This window comes from Lycium barbarum, chromosome 6 (assembly GCF_019175385.1).
Source record: "Lycium barbarum isolate Lr01 chromosome 6, ASM1917538v2, whole genome shotgun sequence".
Classification (NCBI taxonomy): Eukaryota; Viridiplantae; Streptophyta; class Magnoliopsida; order Solanales; family Solanaceae; genus Lycium; species Lycium barbarum.
The window spans coordinates 119,395,763-119,417,744 of NC_083342.1; the positions used below are offsets into that span (position 1 = coordinate 119,395,763).

Consider the following 21,982-nt stretch of genomic DNA (forward strand, 5'->3'; position numbering starts at 1 on the left):
GAAAAAAAGAAAGCGAAATTAGGAAAAAGGAGAAGTTGAGGTTGAATAAATTTTGAGAGTTGTCCATGGCCGAAGACGGACGAAACGGGGCGGATCAACCGGGATCCGACCCGAACCCGTGCCCGATCTGTCTTGCAACAGTTACTGAAGAGTCCTACTTGGATCAATGTTTCCGTACGCCTACTTCCCTTTTAGTTCTACACCTTATCTTCTTTGTAGTATTTTATAAGCAGTCGTTGTTAAGATGCAATTTCATACTAAGTTTTAAGCTCTAATTCACTACCTTTTTATATGCTTTTTTGGCCCTTTTTGCATAATTATTACTCCATCCGTCTCAATTTGTGTGACACAATTCTAATTTCGAGAGTTAGATAATTTGATTTTTTTAGCGTAAATTCGGGCATGGAATCTCTTAAGTTTTTTGACTTTTTTTTTTTACATATTTATGAAAAATTTATGGTGAGAGAAAGACTTATTTGAATCTCAAAATCCGAAACGTGCCATAAATTGGGACGGAAGAGGTACTACTTCATATGCAATTTCATAAGCATGTTCTGTAATACACTAATGTTATTCTGTCTGGAAGTAGATGTGGAATTCTTGTATGTGTGTGTGTGTGTATATATATATATATAGACAAACACACATACACATACATATACATATGTGTGTGTGTGTGTATATGCATATATATATATATATATATATATATACATATATATACATATATATACATGTTCTGTAATACACTAATGTTATTCTGTCTGGAAGTAGATGTGACATTCGTGTATGTGTATATATATTTATATATATAAACACAGACGTATATATATGTGTGTGTATATACACACACGTGTTATATATATATATATATATACACACACACGTATATATATATGTATGTGTATATATAGACACACACACATACATATACATATACATATACATATGTGTGTGTGTGTGTGTGTGTGTATATGCATATATATATATATATATATATATATATATATATATACATGTTCTGTAATACACTAATGTTATTCTGTCTGGAAGTAGATGTGGCATTCGTGTATGTGTATATATATTTATATATATAAACACAGACGTATATATATGTGTGTATATATACACACACGTGTATATATATATATACACACACACACGTATATATATATATACACACACACACGTATATATATATATATATGTATGTGTATATATACACACACTTATATACGTATGTGTATATATATGTACTTATAGACATATTCATATATATATGTACTTAGAAACAGTTGGCTTACTTTATTTGTAAGTGTTATTTTGCTAAGTAAATTGTAAAGTGTATAAGTTGTGGAATAAAACTAAATATGTGTTGTAAAATCATTGTAAAAGAGTTAGTACAATATATCAAAAAATGAAGCAAGAACAATAAAGAGAGAAAAGAGATGAGAGCTTTCTTATTCATCCAAGTATGTTCAAGTGTGTAACCATTACATTCAATCCTACTATTTATAGGAATACATTGAGAACATCAAAGGGAATGTCATAAACATGGATAATAAAATTTGGGGGGTTATAGAAATAAAGTGTGGGAGTAGTGGTCATGAAGTAATGGGAGTTACTTCTACAAGAGTTATGGACAGGAGGTGGGACATAATGGTGAAGAGTAGTGGGGGAACTACATGGAGATCCACATTAATATATTTCATAACGATATGGATTGTTTCTAAATAAATCAGTTATTACGTGCTTAAGCCATCATGTTTTTTTGCAGACAAATTTTGCTACGGTTGCATTCTGCGTTGGATAAAGGTGGTTACGAGCAAGCACTCTCATGCACCTGCTTCAGTAAAGTGTCCTTTATGTAAGGTCTGGACCTGTTTTATCGTTCTTGTCGGTTCCTATTTCGTCTAAGTGTTCTTAGTTTCATGAGCATTAGTAAACTTGATCCCTCTCAGGAATGGTTGCAATATGGTAATAAGTAAATTTATTGGGTATTGATTGATGAACTACTATTAACAATGATATGATTCACCCTAGATGCCACCCCTTTCACATGAGAGTCCTTTAACTATGCAGGAACTTCAAGAAAAATGAAGTATCTTCTGTTAAGATGGATTTGAGAGGATTGAAGTACTTCTAACATCCAATAATTGTGTGTCACACTTGTGAGGTCAAGACCGTGGGGTTAAATATTTGGTCCGACAAACTTTGTGCTTGATTTGAAGATTTGTCATGGAGCCTTGAACAGAGTGTGGATATACCAAAGTGGATAGATCAAAGATATGCATACATAAATATTTGCAATATGTTTGTAAATATTTTGCTGAACTTAATCAGATCTTGGTCCCTTTAGAAACTCTGTCCGACTTTTGTTTGCCTATTGGATGTTTTGGAGTAGCTTGTCTAAATTTTATTGGTGGGGAATTTTTTTTGTATCTGGGAATGAAATGAAATAACATGGATTTCTTTTTTTTTTTTTCCTATCTGACCTTTGACGTACGGTATCATCATTTTGTCCTAAACAAAAGGAGGCACACAAAGATACGAAATTGACCATTACAGGCAGTAATGTTGTTAAAAGCTCGAGTTATGTGCCTCGCCCCGTTCTGAGCCAAGGTGCTAAGGCATGCACCTCATCAACCAGTGACTTTCTCATTTGGAGGCAAGCACTAGATAACAGATATAGGTGCAGGGTGATACATTATTTTCTTACAAACATATGAATGAATTTTTTATTCAGATAAAACTTAGAAACTTTCAGAAACAGCCTCTCTACCTCCCAAGGTAGGGGTAAGGTCTGCGTACACTCTACCTTCCCTAGACCCACTTGTGGGATTACACTGGGTATGCTGTTGTTGTTGTAATAAAACTTAGAAACTTAAAGCTGACACCTCAACGTTTTTCATTTTGCTGTTCTGGAGGATTTTATATTTATTATACTTGTGCTTTTGGAAATCAATCTATAATCTGACTCTTCTTATAGCTGACAAAAATTTCTAACTCTTCTATTATTAATGTAAATTTTTTCTGCTGGATTTTCTTTTTCATATGAACAATCTTCTTTGTCTATTTTGCAGACAGAGAACTTTTCTATTGTACGGAGCTACAGTGAAGGGGTTTTTCAACAACATTATGTTAATGAAAACTTGGACAATAGGTAGCAAAGTCCTCTATACTTGCTCTGCTTTGTATCTTCTCCCTTTGATTGTTATTCCCTCCTTACCAATTTATGTGTCACACTTTCCTTTTTTGTCTGTCCCAAAAAGAATATCACATTTCTATAATTGGAAACAACTTAACTTTAAAATTTCCCTTTTATCCTTAATGAAATGATTTATAGCCACATAAATGTCTAAGGATTGTTTTAGACCACAAATTTCAAAATTCCTTTCTTTTTTAAACATTTTGCCTAGTCAACGGTGCCACTTAAATTGGGACGGGGGGAGTTCTATTCTAAGTTAACTTATTGAGTTCCTTTATTTGACATTGTATTCCAGTGCGTTCTTCACAAAAGCTCACAAGTATAGATTGCAGTGCTACTATACTGATGAAGGTGGAGTGTTTTTCATCATTGATTTACATCTTAGCCATTTCTACTGGTATCTTTTATGAGATATCACTTTGCTTCCAAGAACTTAAAATTGGTAGTTCTGCAGGGGGCTTATTTGACAAATTCAATGTGCCACGTTTTTGGAAGTTGCACAAGTATCTGCAGCCTAATCCTTGGCTTATAAGTTGGTTGAGAAGAGAAATCCAGGCTTTGACTCAGGTCCTTCAATCTCATCTTTTTCATTGTTTAAATGTTGTAATCTTCAATATAGACTGCACTTCTAACTCAATCTCTTAATAGCTTTTGATTATGATGAACAATAAATACAACGATCCCTTGAATCTCAAACAATGAGAAGCATATTTAATGTTTCAGAGAGAAAACAACAGCTTCTGATTATTATTGTGTGCTCAGAAACTGTTTCTTACAGTACTTGTATATTTGTTCTTATAGCTGAAGTATGGAGGTGAAAACTCTTTTTATTTCCAGACTGAAGTAGTTTTTTGGGTTCTCTGTAAGGTAGAGAGTACTAATTTGCAACCAATAGGAAACTTTCTACACAACCGGAATATCCATGGGTATTTATTAGTTAATCTTTTATTAGTCCTTAGTTGAAGTAAACCTTGGTGTAACTGGCCACTTTTTCCCCTCAGAGTCAGGTTGAAGTCACTGGGATAATCTCTCATCTAGAGGTAAAGCTTCCTACAACCCCTATTCCCTAGTCATCAACAACCTGTTTCTCATCTTAGGCAACTGACTTCCTATATGCCTATTTACCTCCACAAGATATTTAAACATGCAACTATAAAGAGCTTATATTAAAAAAAAAATAACGTCAATTGATGTCACTTTGATCCCATTTTCTCATAAAATGATATGTTGAAAACACATCGTAGTTGTCTAAACATTACAAAATGGCTTGTAGCGACCTTTTGAAACTTTCTATCCTTGAGTGCTGTGACTGAAAGTTGCAAAATGGGATCCATGGAGAACTTTGGTGATTATTGATCATGTCATTCTTATTGCAATAATGCATCAAAGTTCATTAAACTGATATGTCAATAATTCACTATCCTTGTAAGTTGTAACTTCACAAGAAACATCATTGTATGTCATTTCTGCTGATTCTGATTCTTTTACACGTCATGCAGGAGGAAGATGTAGATATTATTGTACATCATATACTTGGTGTGATTGATTCATTTAGAAGGTAATGTCTGCTGTAAATTATTGATATTTTGCATAAAATGAACTTGCCACCATCAAGCTAACCTCTGTGTTTGCTTCTAGCTCTGTGTGAAAGTTAAATAGCATTTTCTTGAAAATTAGTCACCTTAAAAGTTATGTTATTGTTTTCATGTTCGCTTAATTGATCACCGTTATGCATTTCCAGTATTAGATGAATGATTTTTCAGCTGGTTAATCTTTGCAGAAATGAGCAAAAGCAAATAAAAGTTACTCAAGCAAAGCAAGAAGAATTCAAGATCATGGTATCTGAAGCAGCAAGGCCTTTCCTGACAGGTCGTACTGATAGATTCGTGAACGAGTTAGAACTGTTTCTAGCTTCATCTTTGACTATTGATGCTTTTGATAGCGTCTATATCCAACATTTGGGTTGGAAAGTTCCTGAAATGGTCGGGGAGGGTGAGGTAGGAGAACCAGTTGAACATACCCCTTTGGTTCCCCATTTGTACTTCTTTGATGAGGACTGCGATGAAAATGAATAGATTTTTTGTCATTAAATCTTGAGTTATCTTCGCTTGACAGATTTTAGCTGGTGCAGGCGCAGTTTGTCAACCATGGATTCTATGTTTGCTATTTCTCACATCCATGGTTTCAAACTATCGCAGGCCTGCCTTGTCCCTGTTAGGCTAGTTACAACACTCGCAAATTTAATGTCTGAGGTTAGCTTGCTTAAATCTGTTGCGCTGTACTAAAAGTGTGAGTACCAAATCTTGCCTCTTAACAGGTAATTATCAATTTTTATCTGGAGTTCTAGGCATGTACAGCTCATATGTTATTCTTCTTCGTGAATTGTCTAAGTTTCACTACAACGATTTTCCAATCGATTATTGGTATATTCCAATCATTTCGTGTCGCTAAAAAATTGCATTCTTTGGGCATCCCATTACTTTAATGTGCTATAGGAAGATACATAGAAAAGAAACAAACATGGTTGGCAGGCTTCAGTAATATATAGTATGATTTAATAGGCCTATATGGCAGGCGGCAAAAGTCCAGAATGGATGGCGTTTAACAAGACTGTAACAATATTCTATTTAGCCAACCAATTGGCCAAGTTTGACAGCGAAATAGTAATCAGAGTGTACCTTGTGTTTTCTGTTAACCATTCAGTATCCGAAGCATTGGCTAGACTAGTCCAGAGTTGCGTCATGCAGGTCTATTGGGAAACGTTCCCTATCAAGAGGTTCTTTATTCACGGACTCAATCTCGAGCCCTAAAAATGGTGTTCTACCAACTGCACTACGTTGTGTATCATGGATTCATGGTTAGTCGAAAAAATATAAAATGTAATTACTGTGAAAGACTTAACCAACGCCATATATAACATCAATTAGTCAATCGGTTGACTATCCTTTTGCAACAATTTATACATGAATCTGAAGGTAACTAAAGACTAATTATATTTATGGGAGTCAAGCGTCAGAATTTTATATAGCTAAACGTAAGTGCGCCACTTGGTTTGAACATGACAATGGAGGTAAGAATTGAAGTTGTATTACATTTTAAATGACAGTCAGTCAAACAGCAAATTTGTGAAAAGCTAGAACGTTGTTTGGAACATAGAATCATGGAAAATCATTCAGAACTGTAGGAAAACATATTCTTTTGATAAATTTAACACTACTTTGAGACAATCCAAAACAGACAGTATAGCAGTTTTAATACAAAATACTAGAACAATACTTTGAAACAGAGTGCGTAAATTATCTACTCGTGTATCAACAAACTTGTTGCAGTTGAAACAGTACAGTTTCATATTTTCGCTTTAATTTCTAATCTCCCTCCGTGTCTAAATAAATGGTGTTTTCGGCTTATTTCAAAATAAGTGGTGCTTTAGGATTTCAAGAATAAATTAATCTTATTCTTCCAAAATTACTTTTATTTACATAATCAAAAATTACTTTTAATAAAAATATTTTAAATTTTCTAAGAGTGAACAATTTCTCAAGAGGTGTGCGTAAGGTAAAACCAACAATATTGAAATGGAGGAAGTAGTTCTACAACACGCGCCAAGAATGAGAGTGGTTTGGTAAGGGATGTCAGAAACAACAAAAAGGACAATGTTTATATTTTGGAAAGGGGAAACAAAAAATATGAATCAACCTTTTCATAAAATTCTCCGCAATAATCAACCAACAAAGGCAGCTAACAGCACACTCGAGCAGTCAGCATTCAGCTGCAGCAGCCACACTCAACCAACCAACCGCAGTCTCCTTCTGACTCTCTAAACCCCTGATAGACCCTATATATAAGCCCAGTTTTGTAACAGGACTAGCGAATAAAGAGAGAGAAATGGAGGTACGAGCAAGAGCCCCAGGGAAAATAATATTGGCTGGAGAACATGCTGTGGTTCATGGATCAGCTGCCGTTGCTGCCTCCATCGATCTCTATACTTATGTCTCCCTTCGTTTCCCTACTCCTGCCGGTATACATACATTTTGCTCCATATGCGAATTCATTGTGATTATGATTTCTGAATCTAATTTGAGGTTGCTTAAATCCTAATTCCGGAATAATTCGTGAGTTCGAGGCTTTTATTGAACTTGATTGTGGAATATTTTTAAACTTCAGGAGAATTCTCAATTTCAATTTTATGCTTTTTCAACTCTCTCTTCTTTCCTTTTAACAAAATATTCCAATCCTTACTCTGTATAAATCAATTTAGTAAGGGGTAGTTTGGTAGGATGTATTAGACAAAATAATATGTGTGCTATTATTAATCCCTTGTTTGGTAGTGTTTTTCAACCATAGTACTATTCTTATACATAGCAAACCATTGTATTAGCAATACAAGGGTTATTGGGTTAGCATGGTTAAGACAGAACTGCTCTTAATACACCAAACCAAACAATGGATAAGAAATAATCCCAGCATTACTAATATATCATTATATAATGAGAAAAAAGTATGTTAAAACACAATCCTCGCACTTTATCCTAAATCATGTATGATTGTCTTATATCGCCAACCATAACTGATCAAACTCTGAGAAATGATCCGATAAATGATTTCCAGAAAGTAAAAGATTTTCCATTGAAGACATTTAACCACATGTAAGGCACCCTAAGAGTCATCGGATTTTGTCAAGAAATGTATAGTTAAATAATGAAGTGTCTTTATGTTTTCTGATGGTTGAATTTTAGGCTTTTAGTTGCTAATGGGGCTGGCTGATTGGTTAAAGTTACTTTGTTACGCTCATTGTTCCCTGCCACTGCTCTGATATCGAGATGAGATCTATCTGGAGTTCAAACTAACATCCAGGATTTGACGCATATGCTAGGTATATCCTAAAAAATGGATGAACCAAGATAGCAAGCCGTCTGAAAATATGATAAATTTGTTAAAATTCAACTTTTACTAGTCTTAGCAGATTATTTTCTTTGTAGAACCAAAAAAGAAAAATCGCTTTTATCCAAACGTTTGTTTCCCTTTTCATTATAATCTAATATGTTTACTGGTTTCTTCATTTGGGTTTTCACATATTACATTTCTTTTTTTCTTAATTTCTTTTGGAAATAGATAATGATGAAACATTAAGCCTCCAGCTTAAGGATGTGTCCTTAGATTTTTCCTGGCCAGTTGCAAGAATTAAAGAGGCTTTTCCAAACTTGGAAACTCCGACTCCACCATCCTCATGCTCACTGGAGACACTTAAATTAATTGCTTCTCTAGTCGATGAGCAGAACATTCCTGAGGCAAATATTGGTCTAGCTGCTGGCGTCACAGCTTTTCTTTGGCTGTTCACCTCAATCCATGGGTATTAACTTCCATTCCTTTACTTGACCATTTGACATTCTTAAAACAGATTTCATATTATCACACAGTCTTTCTCTTTGATTGCCTTATTAGATGCAAACCAGCAAAAGCAGTTGTCAATTCTGAGCTTCCACTGGGATCAGGCTTGGGTTCATCTGCAGCTTTTTGTGTTGCACTCTCTGCAGCCATTCTTGCTTTGTCCGATTCAGTCACTATGGATTTCAGCCACCAAGGTTGGCAAGTATTTGGTGAGAATGAGCTGGAATTGGTGAATAAATGGGCTTTTGAGGGCGAGAAAATAATTCATGGGAAGCCATCTGGTATTGACAACACAGTGAGCACGTACGGTATGTGACAATAGCCATAGTTACCATATCTACTTTCCTTTTATGGTATGTGAAGCGATCATATAACAAAGAAAGAACATTGCAGTTAAGCTGACAAGGGGCATTAATGCATGTAAATATCTCAACTTTTTGCTTCATCGGGTAAAATGCAAATATGCTAATTTGTGATTGAGAAGTGAGAAATTGGTAGGAATGTTGGAGTTAATAAGCATTTATTAAAATAAAAGAAGATATCTTAAAGAACTTGTGGTTGCCAGTTAGAAGAAAAAGTGCGTGATTAACTTGAATGCTTCCCAAAATTAAACATTATGCTCGAGGTTATAATTAGTAGCACCATAGTCACTAAAAGGCATTTGAGTTTATATATGTCTTGTCGCCTTAAAGTGACTTCAGAATAACAGCTTAATCTAAGGGAAATTGCGTTTTCCAAAAGTTTCACATGAAGCATTCATTAGGCTTGTTAGAAATATTCCTATATTTATGTTAAACCAGCAGATAGTTTTCTGTGTTCTCCTATTGTTTTGGTATAATTTGCTTGTTATATTCATCTAGAAATCTCTACTTCTAACAGTTGGCACATTAATTTTATTTTTGGTAATCATGCTTTTGAAACCGTGATATGAATAAGAGGTATCCTTAGTGATCTATGAAGAATCTATATATATATAAAAAAGCAAGACTTAGGCCCGGTGACGTGGCGCTCTAAAATTTCAAGAAACCCATTTATCTATTTTCTCCTTTTTTTGGCCTTTTCTTTTTATTTTTTTCCTCTATAATTGTTTAAATTTAACAAGCCTAAAAAACGTGTCTTTTCATGGTCATTAAAGAAAGAAACTGTCCCAAGAGTAGTTGTTATTGTTGCATCCCTTCGTATTCCTCATTTACGGGGAAAAGAACCCCTGCAATCTACAATACTCTTGCAATGACTTTTCTAGCAACGTTCCTCCCCTTATTGTCTACTCATTCATGCTACTTCTCCATCTCTTCTTTTCATTTAAGGTTACACTCTTCTCTCTTTTATAATTTACTAGAGTATTTTTTTAACAATATCCTTGGACTTCTCTTTTATCTTTTTCAAGTTCAGCACAAGTGCAGTTTTTCAGAGCACTGTCACAACTATATATATGTGAAACTTGTGTTATATGTTTTATATATTCTTTTAGTGGACAAGATTAAAATATGTGCTTGACCATTTTACATATGATGTTCTTGATACATAAGTTAATTTCAAAAAAAAAAAAAAAAAATCTGTGAGGTTTGCACTTTTTTTCTTGAGACCCATAATGAATACATATTTGTTTTACTTATTTTGTATCAGATGACTATGGATGTCTTTTGCGTGATATATACATTAAAATCCAAAAAAAAAAGAGGTTTAACCAATTCTCTGTCAACTTATTTCTTCTATAAGAAAGCAAAAAAAGAAAAGAAAAAAGATGCAAGGATCCTGATGGCCAAGATCATCCACATTAATTTGGTTTGGCCGATTTTCTTCATCGCAAAAAGACAGACATAGTTCCATTTCATGGATGTTGCTTTTGTGGTTATTGAAATGCCATACTCATGTAACGTGGTTGAAATGCCCTGTTTCTATTACTCCTATTTTCTTTCCTTACTTGAAGCCTTTTGCAATGGTAAATCTTTTATCCTTTCACATTCCATTGAGTAGAAATTCAATTGGCATGTGTTGGGTTTTAATTTGGATATATTTAAATTTTGTGACATTTTCTTTAATTCTTCGGTTGAGATTTTATTGGGAAAAATGTGAACAAATATATAATAATTGGTAAGGATAATTTTTTGAGATGACGGAGTGATTTTGAATTTTGTTGGAGAAGTGGTGTGTAAAGCGGAAAATAAGGGAAGAAGAAGCTGGTAGTGAAAATTAAACAACCCCAAGAAGAAATAAACAGAAGAACAGAAGAAGGGGCATACCAAAATTCGACGTGATATTGTTTACTAAATACTAGCTCGTTTCAAAGATTTCTTTTCTTTCTTTAATCTTTTTAATGACGTTATACATTTTAGGAGAAAGTTATAAAAGTATAAATTTTTTAATTTGCAAGGAACAAAATTGAAGATGTTTTTTAAGTCCATTTATTTAGTTTTTCACATTTTTAACTTTTTCCCTTAGTTTATAGCTAAAAAATATTTTTTCCTGAAATCTCTCTCCTTCCAAGCTTTCTTCTTTCGTTATTTCTACGGAGTACTTAGTATATGATGCAACTCGACCTAATTAAATAGTCTGATGAACTAAATTTATGACTTTTTATAAATTGCCATGTGTTAGTAATATAATTTTAGTATTTCTTATAATGTCCGTGGCTTGCTTGTGATGCTTTTTCCTAATTTGGATATGCTTAAAACATTTTTTAAATTTGCAATAAACAAAATTAAATATGTTTTTAAGTCCATTTATTTATTTTCTGACATTTTTAATTTTTTTCCTTAATTTATATCAAAAAAATATTTTTCCTGAAATCTCTCCTCTTCTAACCTTTTTCTTTCTTTATTTCTACTATATGATGCAGGTCGACCTAATTAATTAGTCTGGTGAGCTAAATTTATGACTTTTTATAAATTGTCATGTGTTTTATAATGTCTGTGGTTGGCTTGGGATGCTTTTCCCAAATTTGGATATGCTGAAAACATAGCTATATACAACCCATTGTCTGATTATTTTTAAACTATTTAACTATTAGAAGAAGATCATTCCGTAAATATAATCAGGTCCTTTTAACCGCGCGAAGCGCGGGAAGTTCACTAGTATGCAGATATTTCTGAGATGCTAATTGCGAATATAAACATATCATTACTTACAAAAGGAAATGCTACTTCTTTTTTCTTTTTCTTCACTTTGCATATCCTATGTTGCTCAATTTTTATAGCTTTTTATTGCAGGGAGAAGAGAATTGCTCTCTTCTTCTTTTGCAGCTCTATCAATTAAACTTTACACATATGTCCTGTTTATATTCCGTCTCACAAAACAGACAATGGGATCTTAGATCCATTAGAGAATCGGAATTTGCTATTCATTTTGGTAATAAGCTGTTATAGAATGTTATCTAATCAGAACACACTAGCTATTGTAAATTTGAGGCCTGCTTGGCAATAGAAGATCTATGTTTAGGGAAGTTCCTGAATTACAATGTTAATTTCTCGCATTTGAATTGGCAATGTTTGACATTCTTTGCCTTTAATGGCTTTTTTTTTGGGAGACTGGGTTTCGGAAGTCACTTGCCCTCCTGTTTCTCCTTCTATTGTTGAGGTATCTGTAAACGATTGTGCCTAAATTATTTTCCATGGTAGATTTATCTTCTGTGGTTAAGAAACATAGGATACTTCTAATTTTCAGATACTCTATGGAAGGATATGTCAGGATTCTAATAACTTCACAACCTATAAACTTTACATACAGGAAACATGATCAAGTTTAAGTCAGGTGATTTGACACGCCTCAGAACAAACATGCCACTTAAAATGCTGATAACTAACACAAAGGTTGGGAGAAATACAAAGGCATTGGTAGCTGGCGTCTCAGAAAGGACCTTGAGGCATCCGACTGCTATGGCTTCTGTGTTTACTGCAGTGGATTCTATCAGTAGTGAAGTGGGTGCAATTATTCAATCACCTGTCCCAGATGATCTTGCCATAACCGAGAAAGAAGAAAAACTGGCTGAGTTGATGGAGATGAACCAAGGACTGCTTCAGTGCATGGGTGTTAGCCATGCTTCTATAGAAACTGTTCTTCAAACAACTCTAAAGTACAAACTATCTTCCAAGTTAACTGGAGCTGGTGGTGGAGGCTGTGTTTTGACATTACTACCAACTCGTATCCTTTCATTTATTTTCCTTACGATAAATGCTTTCTATTCACAATGTGCTTTTTATATGGCATCTCTATTCACTATTGACATTTTTGGCGTTAGACTTATTTCTCCAGGATATAGCTTGTCATCATTTTCATTTTAATTACCTCTACACTGCATCTGCTTTACATGGGGTTCATAAATGGGGTGCATTGGCTGATGGGATACTGGATATCTGATACATTGATTAATGTGTCTACGTCACCATACTGTTTTCATAGTTTATACACATGTTTTTCTAATAACGGATATTGAAGTTCATGTATGCACATAAAGTTTAGGTTCCTGAACAGCTCTGTCTGCCGCTAGAAAATTGACTTCGTGTTTAGCGGGTTTCAACTTCTGAAACTATGAGTCAACTTAGTTTTACTGACACGGAGATGGACAACATTCTTTTATCACTAGCATTTTCTGCACGGTGGCATAAGCAAAAGCTTGTGTAACCAATATCTTATTTGAAAGTAGAACTGCAATACTTGCCTTAACAAAAGTGAGTCACGAATATTTAATCGTTGCTTTCTACTGCTCACTGTTTGTCAAGTTTTTCATTTCATTTTTCTTGGAACAGAGAACATATGCACATGGAAGCATTCATTAACTAATTAAAATTACATGATTCTGCAGCTATTTACAGTGTTATAACAATCTCTCTCAAATCTCCCGAAATTACACAATTATGCAGCTGTTTTACAGTGTCATATGGCTGATATACTTAATCTTTGACCTCTCTGAAACCAACCACTAGACACCTAATTCCCCATATAGCACAGATTATGTGTTTATATATGAGATTTGCTGTTGATTTTCCTCATGTTGATTGTGGTCTCTTTAATTTCTATCCTTAACAACAATTTCCAGTTCTGTCAGGAACAATTGTTGATATAGTGATAGCTGATTTAGAAACATGCGGATTCCAATGCCTGCTTGCTGGTATTGGTGGAAACGGCGTAGAGATTCATTCAGCGTCACTTCCTGATGTTGGAGCCAAGGACGTCAATTTGTCATGAGATATGTCTCATTGTTTCTACACTCTTGAATGTGGACATGGAGGTGCGCTTCCGACCTCTATTGCAATCTAAAGAAACATCGGAACCCTGCGATTGACTTGCTATAGTTGTAGTCTTAAAAACTCTCAGTAATGTGAAACAATTTTCCTTTTACTTTATTTTTCCACAAAAATGTTGGTCATAGGAAGATTCCTGTTTGACATGGTAATTTATCCTACTTTTGAAGTTCTCCAATTCTTGATTCCTCCTATTTACTAATTACCAGTCCTTTACTTTGTCTAATTTTATTATGTGGAGTGGTTGTTATCGATGTATTCCATATCATATTTAAGAGTAACGAAACTTTGTTTTAAGGGAAACCACAACTCAGACACAGATCGAGACAAAAGAGAGCATCTTGCAACTTATAAACATACTGAGTGGAGCATTATTCTATTGATGCCACTCCACTGTAGACCATACTACAAAACACAGATAGTACATTTAAAACTAACACAACATAGATCACAGCTTTCCACGAAAACCGACAAAAGCTCCAAAGAGGCTTAAGCATTGACTATCGTCCCACCTGCAAAGCCAACAAAACCACTTTCAGATCACAGACCCAAATCTAACATAACGCATTTAATTGAAACATAAACAGTGGAGCTTGGCCATAGTAAAAGCTCAGCGTACCATTAGGGTGGATAACTTGGCCAGTTATATAGGAGGATTCAGGGCTAGAAGCCAGGAAAACATACGAGGGGGCCACCTCTATAGGCTGACCAGCCCTCTTCATTGGCACTTGTTTCCCAAAATTCGCACATTCCTCTTCAGTAAACGAAGCTGGAATCAATGGTGTCCAAATTGGACCAGGGGCAACGCCATTAACTCGTATGCCCCTCTCGACAAGCTGAAGGGCAAGTCCTCTAGTAAATGCAACAATTGCACCCTTTGTGGCTGTGTAATCAAGCAGCTTTGCATTCCCCTTGTATGCATTCACTGATGTTGTGTTTATTATGCTGCTACCTTCCTTCATGTGTTTCAAAGCATGCCTGCATCCAAAACATTTGTTATTAATCCCATTTTCAGTATTATCTTACACTATATTTATGTAATTTTCTTTAGAATAAGACTAACCTAGTGACAAAGAAGTAAGAGAAAATGTTAGTTCTAAAGACTCTCTCAAGCCTTTCCTCATTGATCTCCTCAACAGAGCTAGCCTCGTATTGCTCTGCAGCATTATTCACTAGAATATCAATCCGACCATAGGCACCCACAACCTCATCAACGACCTTTTTGCAGTTGTCGTCGAATCCCAAGTCTGTTGCCACTGCAATTGGATCCTTTGCATCTGCCGCCTTGGCTTGCCTCAGCAATCCAAGTGTGTCTTGGGCATCTTTTTCTTCTTGAGACTTAACGTAAGTGAAGGCTACAGTTGCACCCTCCAGCGCAAAGCAATGGCAGACTGCTCGTCCAATGCCAGAATCGCCTCCTGTCACCAGCGCTACCTTGCCCTTCACAGATACGATATGTACATATTATTTTCCATTTTCATATTAATGGGAAGTATATGTGTAACAAAACTCACTAAACTAGTCCACGAAATAGCATCCACACGTATCATCAGTACCTCCAAAATGAGATAGTCAAATCCAAAGGTGTTATGTGAAGGTATTACTATTTAGGGTCAGATTTTCTTTCAATGTTTTTTAAAAAATTTAAATAATTAGCTATGTTGGGTTGTAGTACGTTATAGTACTTTTTGTGTAGATATTTGATTTTAAAAAGTTTGAAGAATCTACACTTGAATTTTATAGTCAAAATCAAGTATTTGAATTTCGTATAAAATGGGAGAGAGCAAGCACGATAGTTACACGAAGTTTAATTAAAAAATGACGCATACCAAAAAACTTCCAACATATGGTAAAAGTATCTTTATATCTTACAATCTACAAATTATAAGAACATGCTACTAGTTTGTTACTATTATTTAAAAAAAAAAAAAAAAAACATGTTACTAGTTGAATTGATTAGAAAGTCTAAATATAAAAGAATCAAAATATGTTGTTTTTTTATAAACAGATTGGGTAAAAAGATTTAGGATATACGTAGAATGTTTTTTCGTACATATTCTAAAATTAAGGGCGCAATAATAGAGGTTGCAGGGTAAGAAAATAAAGGGAATAAAGAAGAGAATAATTACTCTTAGCTTGTTGGCGGGCTTATAATCCTGGCTAGAATGGTGAGGAGTAGGGTCCATGACATGTTCTTTGCCAGGCTGAGCTTCCTGTTTCTGGGGTGGGAATGTTTGGCCACCAGACGCCATTGATCTCACAATAATATTAACCGGGGGATATGATGATCTTCTTCTCTTATAAGTGGTGTTGTTTGGAGTAGTTAAAGAGAAAGAGCAAAGCTGAGTGTTACGGAAGTGAGTGGTGAAAGTGGAAGACAAAACTGTAGCTGAACAAGGCAGAAAACGAGAGTACATATATACGTGGAAAAGTAATGGAAAGTGATGAATGGATAAATACTTGGGCAAAGGAGGTGTGTTATTATATGTATAGAGGAAAACGGTGGAAGAGTAGAAGTACGTGGCTTGTTCAGCCGCCTGCAACGGACACGTCTGTGGAAACGGTCGTCATGGTATAAGGTGTTTGGCGGACCAGTTTCAGCTCATGAACAATTTTTACATTAATGTCTTCCCTCCTTGGACAATTGTTAGACCATATATAAACTGTGCTATTAGTGTAAACAATAAGCCTCATGATCCTTTGTTTCTGTAAATTGTTACATGCAAAAGCTAGCTAGGCTGCTTTCACTTCCATTCGCTTTAGTGTTATCATAGTACACACATATTTCCTCTGTTTTAATTATTTGTCTCAATTTTTTTTATATACAGTAGTTTATTTAAAAGAGATTTTTTGTTTTAATTTGGTATCTCTTTAATTAATATCTGAGATAATATGTTTAGAATTATTAAACTAAAAAGCACTTTGGTACGTATGTTATGCATATCTTAAATTTAAGCACAAACTTTTAAAAAAATTATTCAGACCTAATCAAACTAAGAGCCCGTTTGGATTGACTTATAAGTTGCTTATAAATTACTTATAAGCTGTTTTCAGCTTTTTTGAGTGTTTGACTGGTCAGCTTAAAGTCATTTTGTGCTTAAAATAAGCTAAAAAAATAATTGGGTCCATTTGACTTAGCTTATCTAAAGCAGCTTATAAGCTCTTATAGGCATAAGCTCATCCAAACAGGCTCTAAGATACAATTGAAACGGTAGGACGATACAACAACAAACATAGGTTGAAGATTTCTTCCAAACAATTAGTATCAGATAAATGTTCAGTTCATTAGCTTGGTATCTGAATTTTACGTCCAATCGGTCAGTGCAAGAATCCAAACTCTACCATCATATCTTTTTATCAGCCATCAAAACCTGTGAGAATGACCGCTGTTTTAATAACAATGTTCATTAATCTTAAACAAATTCTAATTAATGACACCTTTCTGCATTTCTTCTTTTTTTGTGGTATAAGGATCAAGTGTAACATATGTAACAACTTTATGACCTCAAAACTCTTTGATCTTATCGTTTTTGATAAACTAAAAGAGAAGTACTCATCTAGCTAGGTGGATGTAGAGGTGATATAAAATATGGATGGAGTTAACAGGTGCCAGTAAGATGTAAGTTTAGAGTGCTTTAAGAGGTTCACTTTATGCGTCAGCTGCTTTGCATGTCTGCAACGTGTAATTTCCATCCAAATTTCGATACGGCGCTCAAACTCAAACCCTTTCTCTTTGTTTTAACGATAACTTTGGCTTTAATTAGAAAACTAGGCTTATATCTGGATAACTCTCCACTCTTCTACAACTTGTTTTTGTCATTGTACTACTCCTATTTTCAAGTAGAAATTCTTGTTCTTTCATATTCCACTGGAAAATAAAAAAGAGAATAAATTTGATCAAGTGATTTCTCATCAGAAACAATGGCGTCATTTAGGGTTCCTCCTGCTGCTTTTTTGTTTCTGATTGCACCTCTCCTTATCTTGGCTCCGGTGAACTGCGATGGTGCAGACTCTCTCGCTTATGTTTAATCCTTTATCATTTTGCTAGCTCTTAATTCCTTGTATTGAGCTTTGTATTTAATTTATATTCGCTAACAAACAAACAGTAACAAGAATTTACACTTTTAGTGTAATTTAACCTACTTGTCTTACTTTTTATGCTATTAATTTCTCTTCTTATGTGTATACTTTACTTATAATTACCTTTTAAATGATGTGATAGTGTTCTATAATCATGTATGCTAGTGTATAAAAACTACAACTAATGAGCTGCTTTTTGCATACTGTGCTGATGAACTCTTAATGGATTTCTAAGAAATTGGATTTCTAAGAAATTGGATATGTACTAACGGCATAATATATCATAGACTAGTTAGAAAAACTTTGATTTTTGCCACATTTTTGAGTGGCTGTTTTGTGTTACTCTAGTCACCTAACGCAGAAAATTGAAAATTACATGTGTTATGAGATGTTGCTCTTTAAGTAATGTCAATACCTAGCAAAAGATCTTCTCTAGCGTTTTTGTCCTTCATTATGTTCTCATTATACGCATTGCTTCGACATTTCTATACCTTGGGCACACTCAAAGGCTCCAACTATATATGTGCGACATCTTAAAAATTAAAAATGAATGTTTACAAGTGTTTATATGTGTGTATATACACCCATCCGTCCCAATTTATGAACCACTTAATGTAACGTTATCTAAGAATATTATTCTTGGTCTAATATACCCCGACAAATTAGTAAGCCTAAAGTGTTAACATTAGGAAAAGTGTTATATAAACATTCGGAAAAGAGGATCATAAACATTCTGGATCTGCTGATTTGACGTCTAGAGATGCAGACGATTTATTTTCAATTTATTTGTACTGTTTTAATGATGCAGATGAGGAAGGACACGTTCTTTCGGGTATCAACAGTTACCGACAATCCCACAACGTACCAGCGCTAACAAAGCACGACAAAGCAGATTGCCTAGCTGACGAAATCGCAGACGAGTTGGAAAACCAACCATGCCCTAGGGGCGGCATTACACCCGGTCCGGCATCTCAATTTGCTCAGTACCCGAAACTCTTAGATAAGTGCGACATAAACATTAACACGACAACGGACGGCGTTATCCTCCCGGTTTGTGTCCATGACCGTGTTGCGACCCTTGTGATAACGAACTATACTCAGTCTCAGCATGCGAGGTACCTTAACAATTCTAAGTACACTGGAGCTGGAATTGGCACTGAGAATGATTGGACTGTCTTGGTCTTGACCACAAATACTGTCGGTGGAAGCTTTGCTAGTGGAGCTACTAGCATGATTAGTCATGTGTTTGGTTGTAGCCATTATTTGATGTTCTTGTTGTTAGGTCTCTTCCTAGTTAATTATGTTCATTAATATGACTGGTAGTTGGCCCTTGTAGTATCTGTATTGACTGTTCTTCTGTATATGTGTGTATTGCAAGGCTTTATGTGGATCAATCATCGTGTGCGTTTTAATTTAATGTGATAATTAAGCAATTTCTAGATTGGATTGAATTGACTAGTGAGAATGCGCAAGTGCAATTCTAATCTGAAGTATCAATGTTTTAATTTCCCGAACTAAGGATAGTCGTTCTACTTTTATTATACTATAAAGGGGCATGAGCACACAGCAGGTGAACATGCCTCAATTGACTAGAGAGAATAACATGCCTCAATTGACTAGAGAGAATATGCAAGTGCAATTCTAACCTGAAGTATCAATGTTTTAATTTTCCGAACTATAAATGAGAATAAGCGCACAGCAGGTCAATATGTCTGCTTTGGCATTTCCATGCCTGAATTGACTAGAGAGAATGTGCAAGTGCAATTCTAACCTGAAGTATCAATGTTTTAATGACCTGTCTCAATATGTCTGCTTTGGCATTTCCATGCCTGAATTGACTAGAGAGAATGTGCAAGTGCAATTCTAACCTGAAGTATCAATGTTTTAATGACCTGTCTGCTTTGGCATTTCCATGCCTGAATTGACTGGAGAGAATGTGCAAGTGCAATTCTAACCTGAAGTAATAAGCGCACAGCAGGTCAATATGTCTGCTTTGGCATTTCCATGCCTGAATTGACTAGAGAGAATGTGCAAGTGCAATTCTAACCTGAAGTATCAATGTTTTAATGACCTATCTGCTTTGGCATTTCCATGCCTGAATTGACTAGAGAGAATGTGCAAGTGCAATTCTAACCTGAAGTATCAATGTTTTAATTTTTCGAACTATAAATGAGAATAAGCACACAGCAGGTCAACATGTCTGCTTTGGCATTTCCAGGATATTTTGGTCATTTCAGTTGAAATTGAGCAATTACATTGTTGGAGATATATTGGTGGAGAAATCTGTTTGTTGTAGCTGTTCTGTTATATTTTGACTGCGCAGACCTTTTTGCCACTGTTGATTCATGTCAATTTCAGTGGAAAGTGGAAGCTAACCTTCGTCTTCGTGTGAGTCTCATTCCCACTCTTCAAATGCTGTTTATTCTTTCAAGTTTCTCTTTGACAGTTTGTCATTTTTTATCACACAATCAGCAATGCATACATTATTCTTTTATAAAATTATCCCAACTTAATTAGCATACTTATCCGTTCATATAATTACTCACACAATTAGCATACAGGTTAAAATCATTTTCACCCCAACTTTGCTTTAAAAATCAAACTCCCCCTCTCAACTTTGAACAATAATCATTCTTCCTCCTTTATCCTATGCAATGTCTATTTCGTCCTTGTCATTTTCAATCCTCCATTTATATAATATATTTTTATATTATATGTAATATTTATTTTTTTAACTTAGGTATTTATAAATTTATTTAAGTTCATTAACATATTAAGTGGAATAATACTTTTATAAATTTGTCACGAAATCTAGTGTTGTTTTTTATGATTGTTATCTCAATATTTTTTTTAAGTGGAAATTTTATAACCAAAGTATAGTAATATTTATAAATTATTTCTACATATGTATTAAATATATGTATGTACAAGCATGTCTATGTATAATTAAATTTAACGTCTCTCTTATTCTCTATTGTCCATAAAAATAAACAAGTTTTGGTTGTAATTAATGGAATATTTCTTAAATTATAATTTAAAATTTATTTACAATATAAATAAATAATTTTTAAGAATTTGTCTCTATTGTGTTTTTTTTTTAGTTGCATTAAAATATATTTATAAAGCTATTATTACCTGCTATTTTTAGTTGTATAAATAGATATTAAAGTATTGATTGTTATTAAAAAAACTTATTGTTTTTATTATGCTAATTTATTTCATTATAAAACATTATTAACTTATATACTCAATTAATATTTTTCAGTTTTTTTTCACCTAGAAGATAATATTTATTTTTTATAGAAAATTTGTTACATAGATTAAAAAAGAAGAAGACAAAAGTTGATAATGTAAGAGTAAAATAGGAATTTAAAAAAGTCAATTAGAATAAAGGGGAGAGAATGACTATTGCTCAAAGTTGAAGGGGAGTTTGATTTTTAAAATAAAGTTGGGACTACATGTTACTCTAAAAAAAATAACGGAGAAACTACTGGACTAAAATTAAATTGTATGATCATGTTAGTATGCGATAGGGATATGAAATGTTATATCCGTGCAACTTTCTTTTAAATTTTCAATCTATTTCTAACTTTTTTTTAAATCTTACGACTAGCTATACATGATGATTAATAGGAATAATTTCATGTAATAGTTTTTTTTTATCATACATTATCCACTGATTTAATTATTGAATTAGTTTTTATATTATTCATAAAGCATTGAACTATATTAAAAAGACCAAGAATATTTTTCTAGTCATTTAAATCAAAGAGATTGTAGGCATACCAACCTCAAAGAAATGAATCCATATGAACTTGGATGCAACATTCTATCAAACATGTCTTTACGAACAAAACTATAATTTAAACTAAAATGTAAAATTGCAAATCAAAGTTGCTCCAGAGGTCTGATGCCTCGCCTGGAAGAAAAATTGAATTTAGGAAATAAGAATAGGGTTTCTATCTAAATTCTAATGCCACTTTTATATAATGAGGAATGAAAAAGTAATTTTAACATGATTTTATTGGGTTATCCGTTTAATCATTAAATAACAAGAACAACATAC

The 21,982-nt window shown here is 34.1% G+C and overlaps 4 protein-coding genes across 6 annotated transcripts; 3 read left to right on the plus strand and 1 right to left on the minus strand.

Moving 5' to 3' along the window:
- LOC132645884 (uncharacterized) lies at positions 1 to 5,299 on the plus strand. 2 transcript variants are annotated; one of them, XM_060363130.1, is made up of 8 exons: positions 1 to 174; positions 1,778 to 1,872; positions 3,084 to 3,163; positions 3,504 to 3,559; positions 3,663 to 3,775; positions 4,210 to 4,248; positions 4,708 to 4,766; positions 4,989 to 5,299. In XM_060363130.1, the coding sequence occupies exons 1-8, from the start codon at positions 66 to 68 to the stop codon at positions 5,281 to 5,283; spliced, it is 846 nt and encodes a 281-aa protein (XP_060219113.1). In that variant the 5' UTR covers positions 1 to 65; the 3' UTR covers positions 5,284 to 5,299. The 2 variants fall into 2 exon arrangements, with proteins under 2 accessions (XP_060219113.1, XP_060219114.1); XM_060363131.1 differs by lacking the exon at positions 4,210 to 4,248 and having other exon boundaries at positions 2 to 174.
- Positions 5,300 to 6,881: 1,582 nt separating this feature from the next.
- LOC132645885 (mevalonate kinase) lies at positions 6,882 to 14,030 on the plus strand. Its single transcript, XM_060363133.1, has 5 exons — positions 6,882 to 7,226; positions 8,321 to 8,558; positions 8,651 to 8,904; positions 12,323 to 12,736; positions 13,632 to 14,030. The coding sequence occupies exons 1-5, from the start codon at positions 7,094 to 7,096 to the stop codon at positions 13,778 to 13,780; spliced, it is 1,188 nt and encodes a 395-aa protein (XP_060219116.1). The 5' UTR covers positions 6,882 to 7,093; the 3' UTR covers positions 13,781 to 14,030.
- Positions 13,683 to 19,358, plus strand: LOC132645887 (uncharacterized GPI-anchored protein At3g06035-like). Of its 2 annotated transcripts, none has more exons than XM_060363136.1 (2): positions 13,683 to 13,823; positions 18,725 to 19,358. In XM_060363136.1, the coding sequence occupies exons 1-2, from the start codon at positions 13,784 to 13,786 to the stop codon at positions 19,225 to 19,227; spliced, it is 543 nt and encodes a 180-aa protein (XP_060219119.1). In that variant the 5' UTR covers positions 13,683 to 13,783; the 3' UTR covers positions 19,228 to 19,358. The 2 variants fall into 2 exon arrangements, with proteins under 2 accessions (XP_060219119.1, XP_060219118.1); XM_060363135.1 differs by lacking the exon at positions 13,683 to 13,823 and adding an exon at positions 17,592 to 17,839.
- On the minus strand, positions 14,158 to 16,294 carry LOC132645886 (NADPH-dependent aldehyde reductase 1, chloroplastic-like). The gene is made up of 4 exons (XM_060363134.1): positions 15,966 to 16,294; positions 14,900 to 15,276; positions 14,456 to 14,814; positions 14,158 to 14,348 (listed from the first exon to the last, which is right to left on the minus strand). The coding sequence occupies exons 1-4, from the start codon at positions 16,251 to 16,253 to the stop codon at positions 14,326 to 14,328; spliced, it is 1,047 nt and encodes a 348-aa protein (XP_060219117.1). The 5' UTR covers positions 16,254 to 16,294; the 3' UTR covers positions 14,158 to 14,325.
- Positions 19,359 to 21,982: the final 2,624 nt, after the last annotated feature.

What these genes read in the sequence shown, in the direction of transcription:
- LOC132645885 (XM_060363133.1), top strand. Translation starts at nt 7,094, where the DNA reads ATGGAGGTACGAGCAAGAGCCCCAGGGAAAATAATATTGGCTGGAGAA. An exon ending in CTGTTCACCTCAATCCATGG is followed by an intron (nt 8,559 to 8,650) that starts GTATTAACTTCC and finishes TTGCCTTATTAG; the next exon opens with ATGCAAACCAGCAAAAGCAG. An exon ending in CAACACAGTGAGCACGTACG is followed by an intron (nt 8,905 to 12,322) that starts GTATGTGACAAT and finishes CTTTACATACAG; the next exon opens with GAAACATGATCAAGTTTAAG.
- LOC132645886 (XM_060363134.1), bottom strand. Translation starts at nt 16,253, where the DNA reads ATGTACTCTCGTTTTCTGCCTTGTTCAGCTACAGTTTTGTCTTCCACT. An exon ending in AGCCCGCCAACAAGCTAAGA is followed by an intron (nt 15,277 to 15,965) that starts GTAATTATTCTC and finishes GTATCTGTGAAG; the next exon opens with GGCAAGGTAGCGCTGGTGAC. An exon ending in TCTTACTTCTTTGTCACTAG is followed by an intron (nt 14,815 to 14,899) that starts GTTAGTCTTATT and finishes TTTTGGATGCAG; the next exon opens with GCATGCTTTGAAACACATGA.
- LOC132645884 (XM_060363130.1), top strand. Translation starts at nt 66, where the DNA reads ATGGCCGAAGACGGACGAAACGGGGCGGATCAACCGGGATCCGACCCG. An exon ending in CTACTTGGATCAATGTTTCC is followed by an intron (nt 175 to 1,777) that starts GTACGCCTACTT and finishes GTTTTTTTGCAG; the next exon opens with ACAAATTTTGCTACGGTTGC. An exon ending in TAAAGTGTCCTTTATGTAAG is followed by an intron (nt 1,873 to 3,083) that starts GTCTGGACCTGT and finishes TCTATTTTGCAG; the next exon opens with ACAGAGAACTTTTCTATTGT.
- LOC132645887 (XM_060363135.1), top strand. Translation starts at nt 17,758, where the DNA reads ATGGCGTCATTTAGGGTTCCTCCTGCTGCTTTTTTGTTTCTGATTGCA. An exon ending in GGCTCCGGTGAACTGCGATG is followed by an intron (nt 17,840 to 18,724) that starts GTGCAGACTCTC and finishes TTAATGATGCAG; the next exon opens with ATGAGGAAGGACACGTTCTT.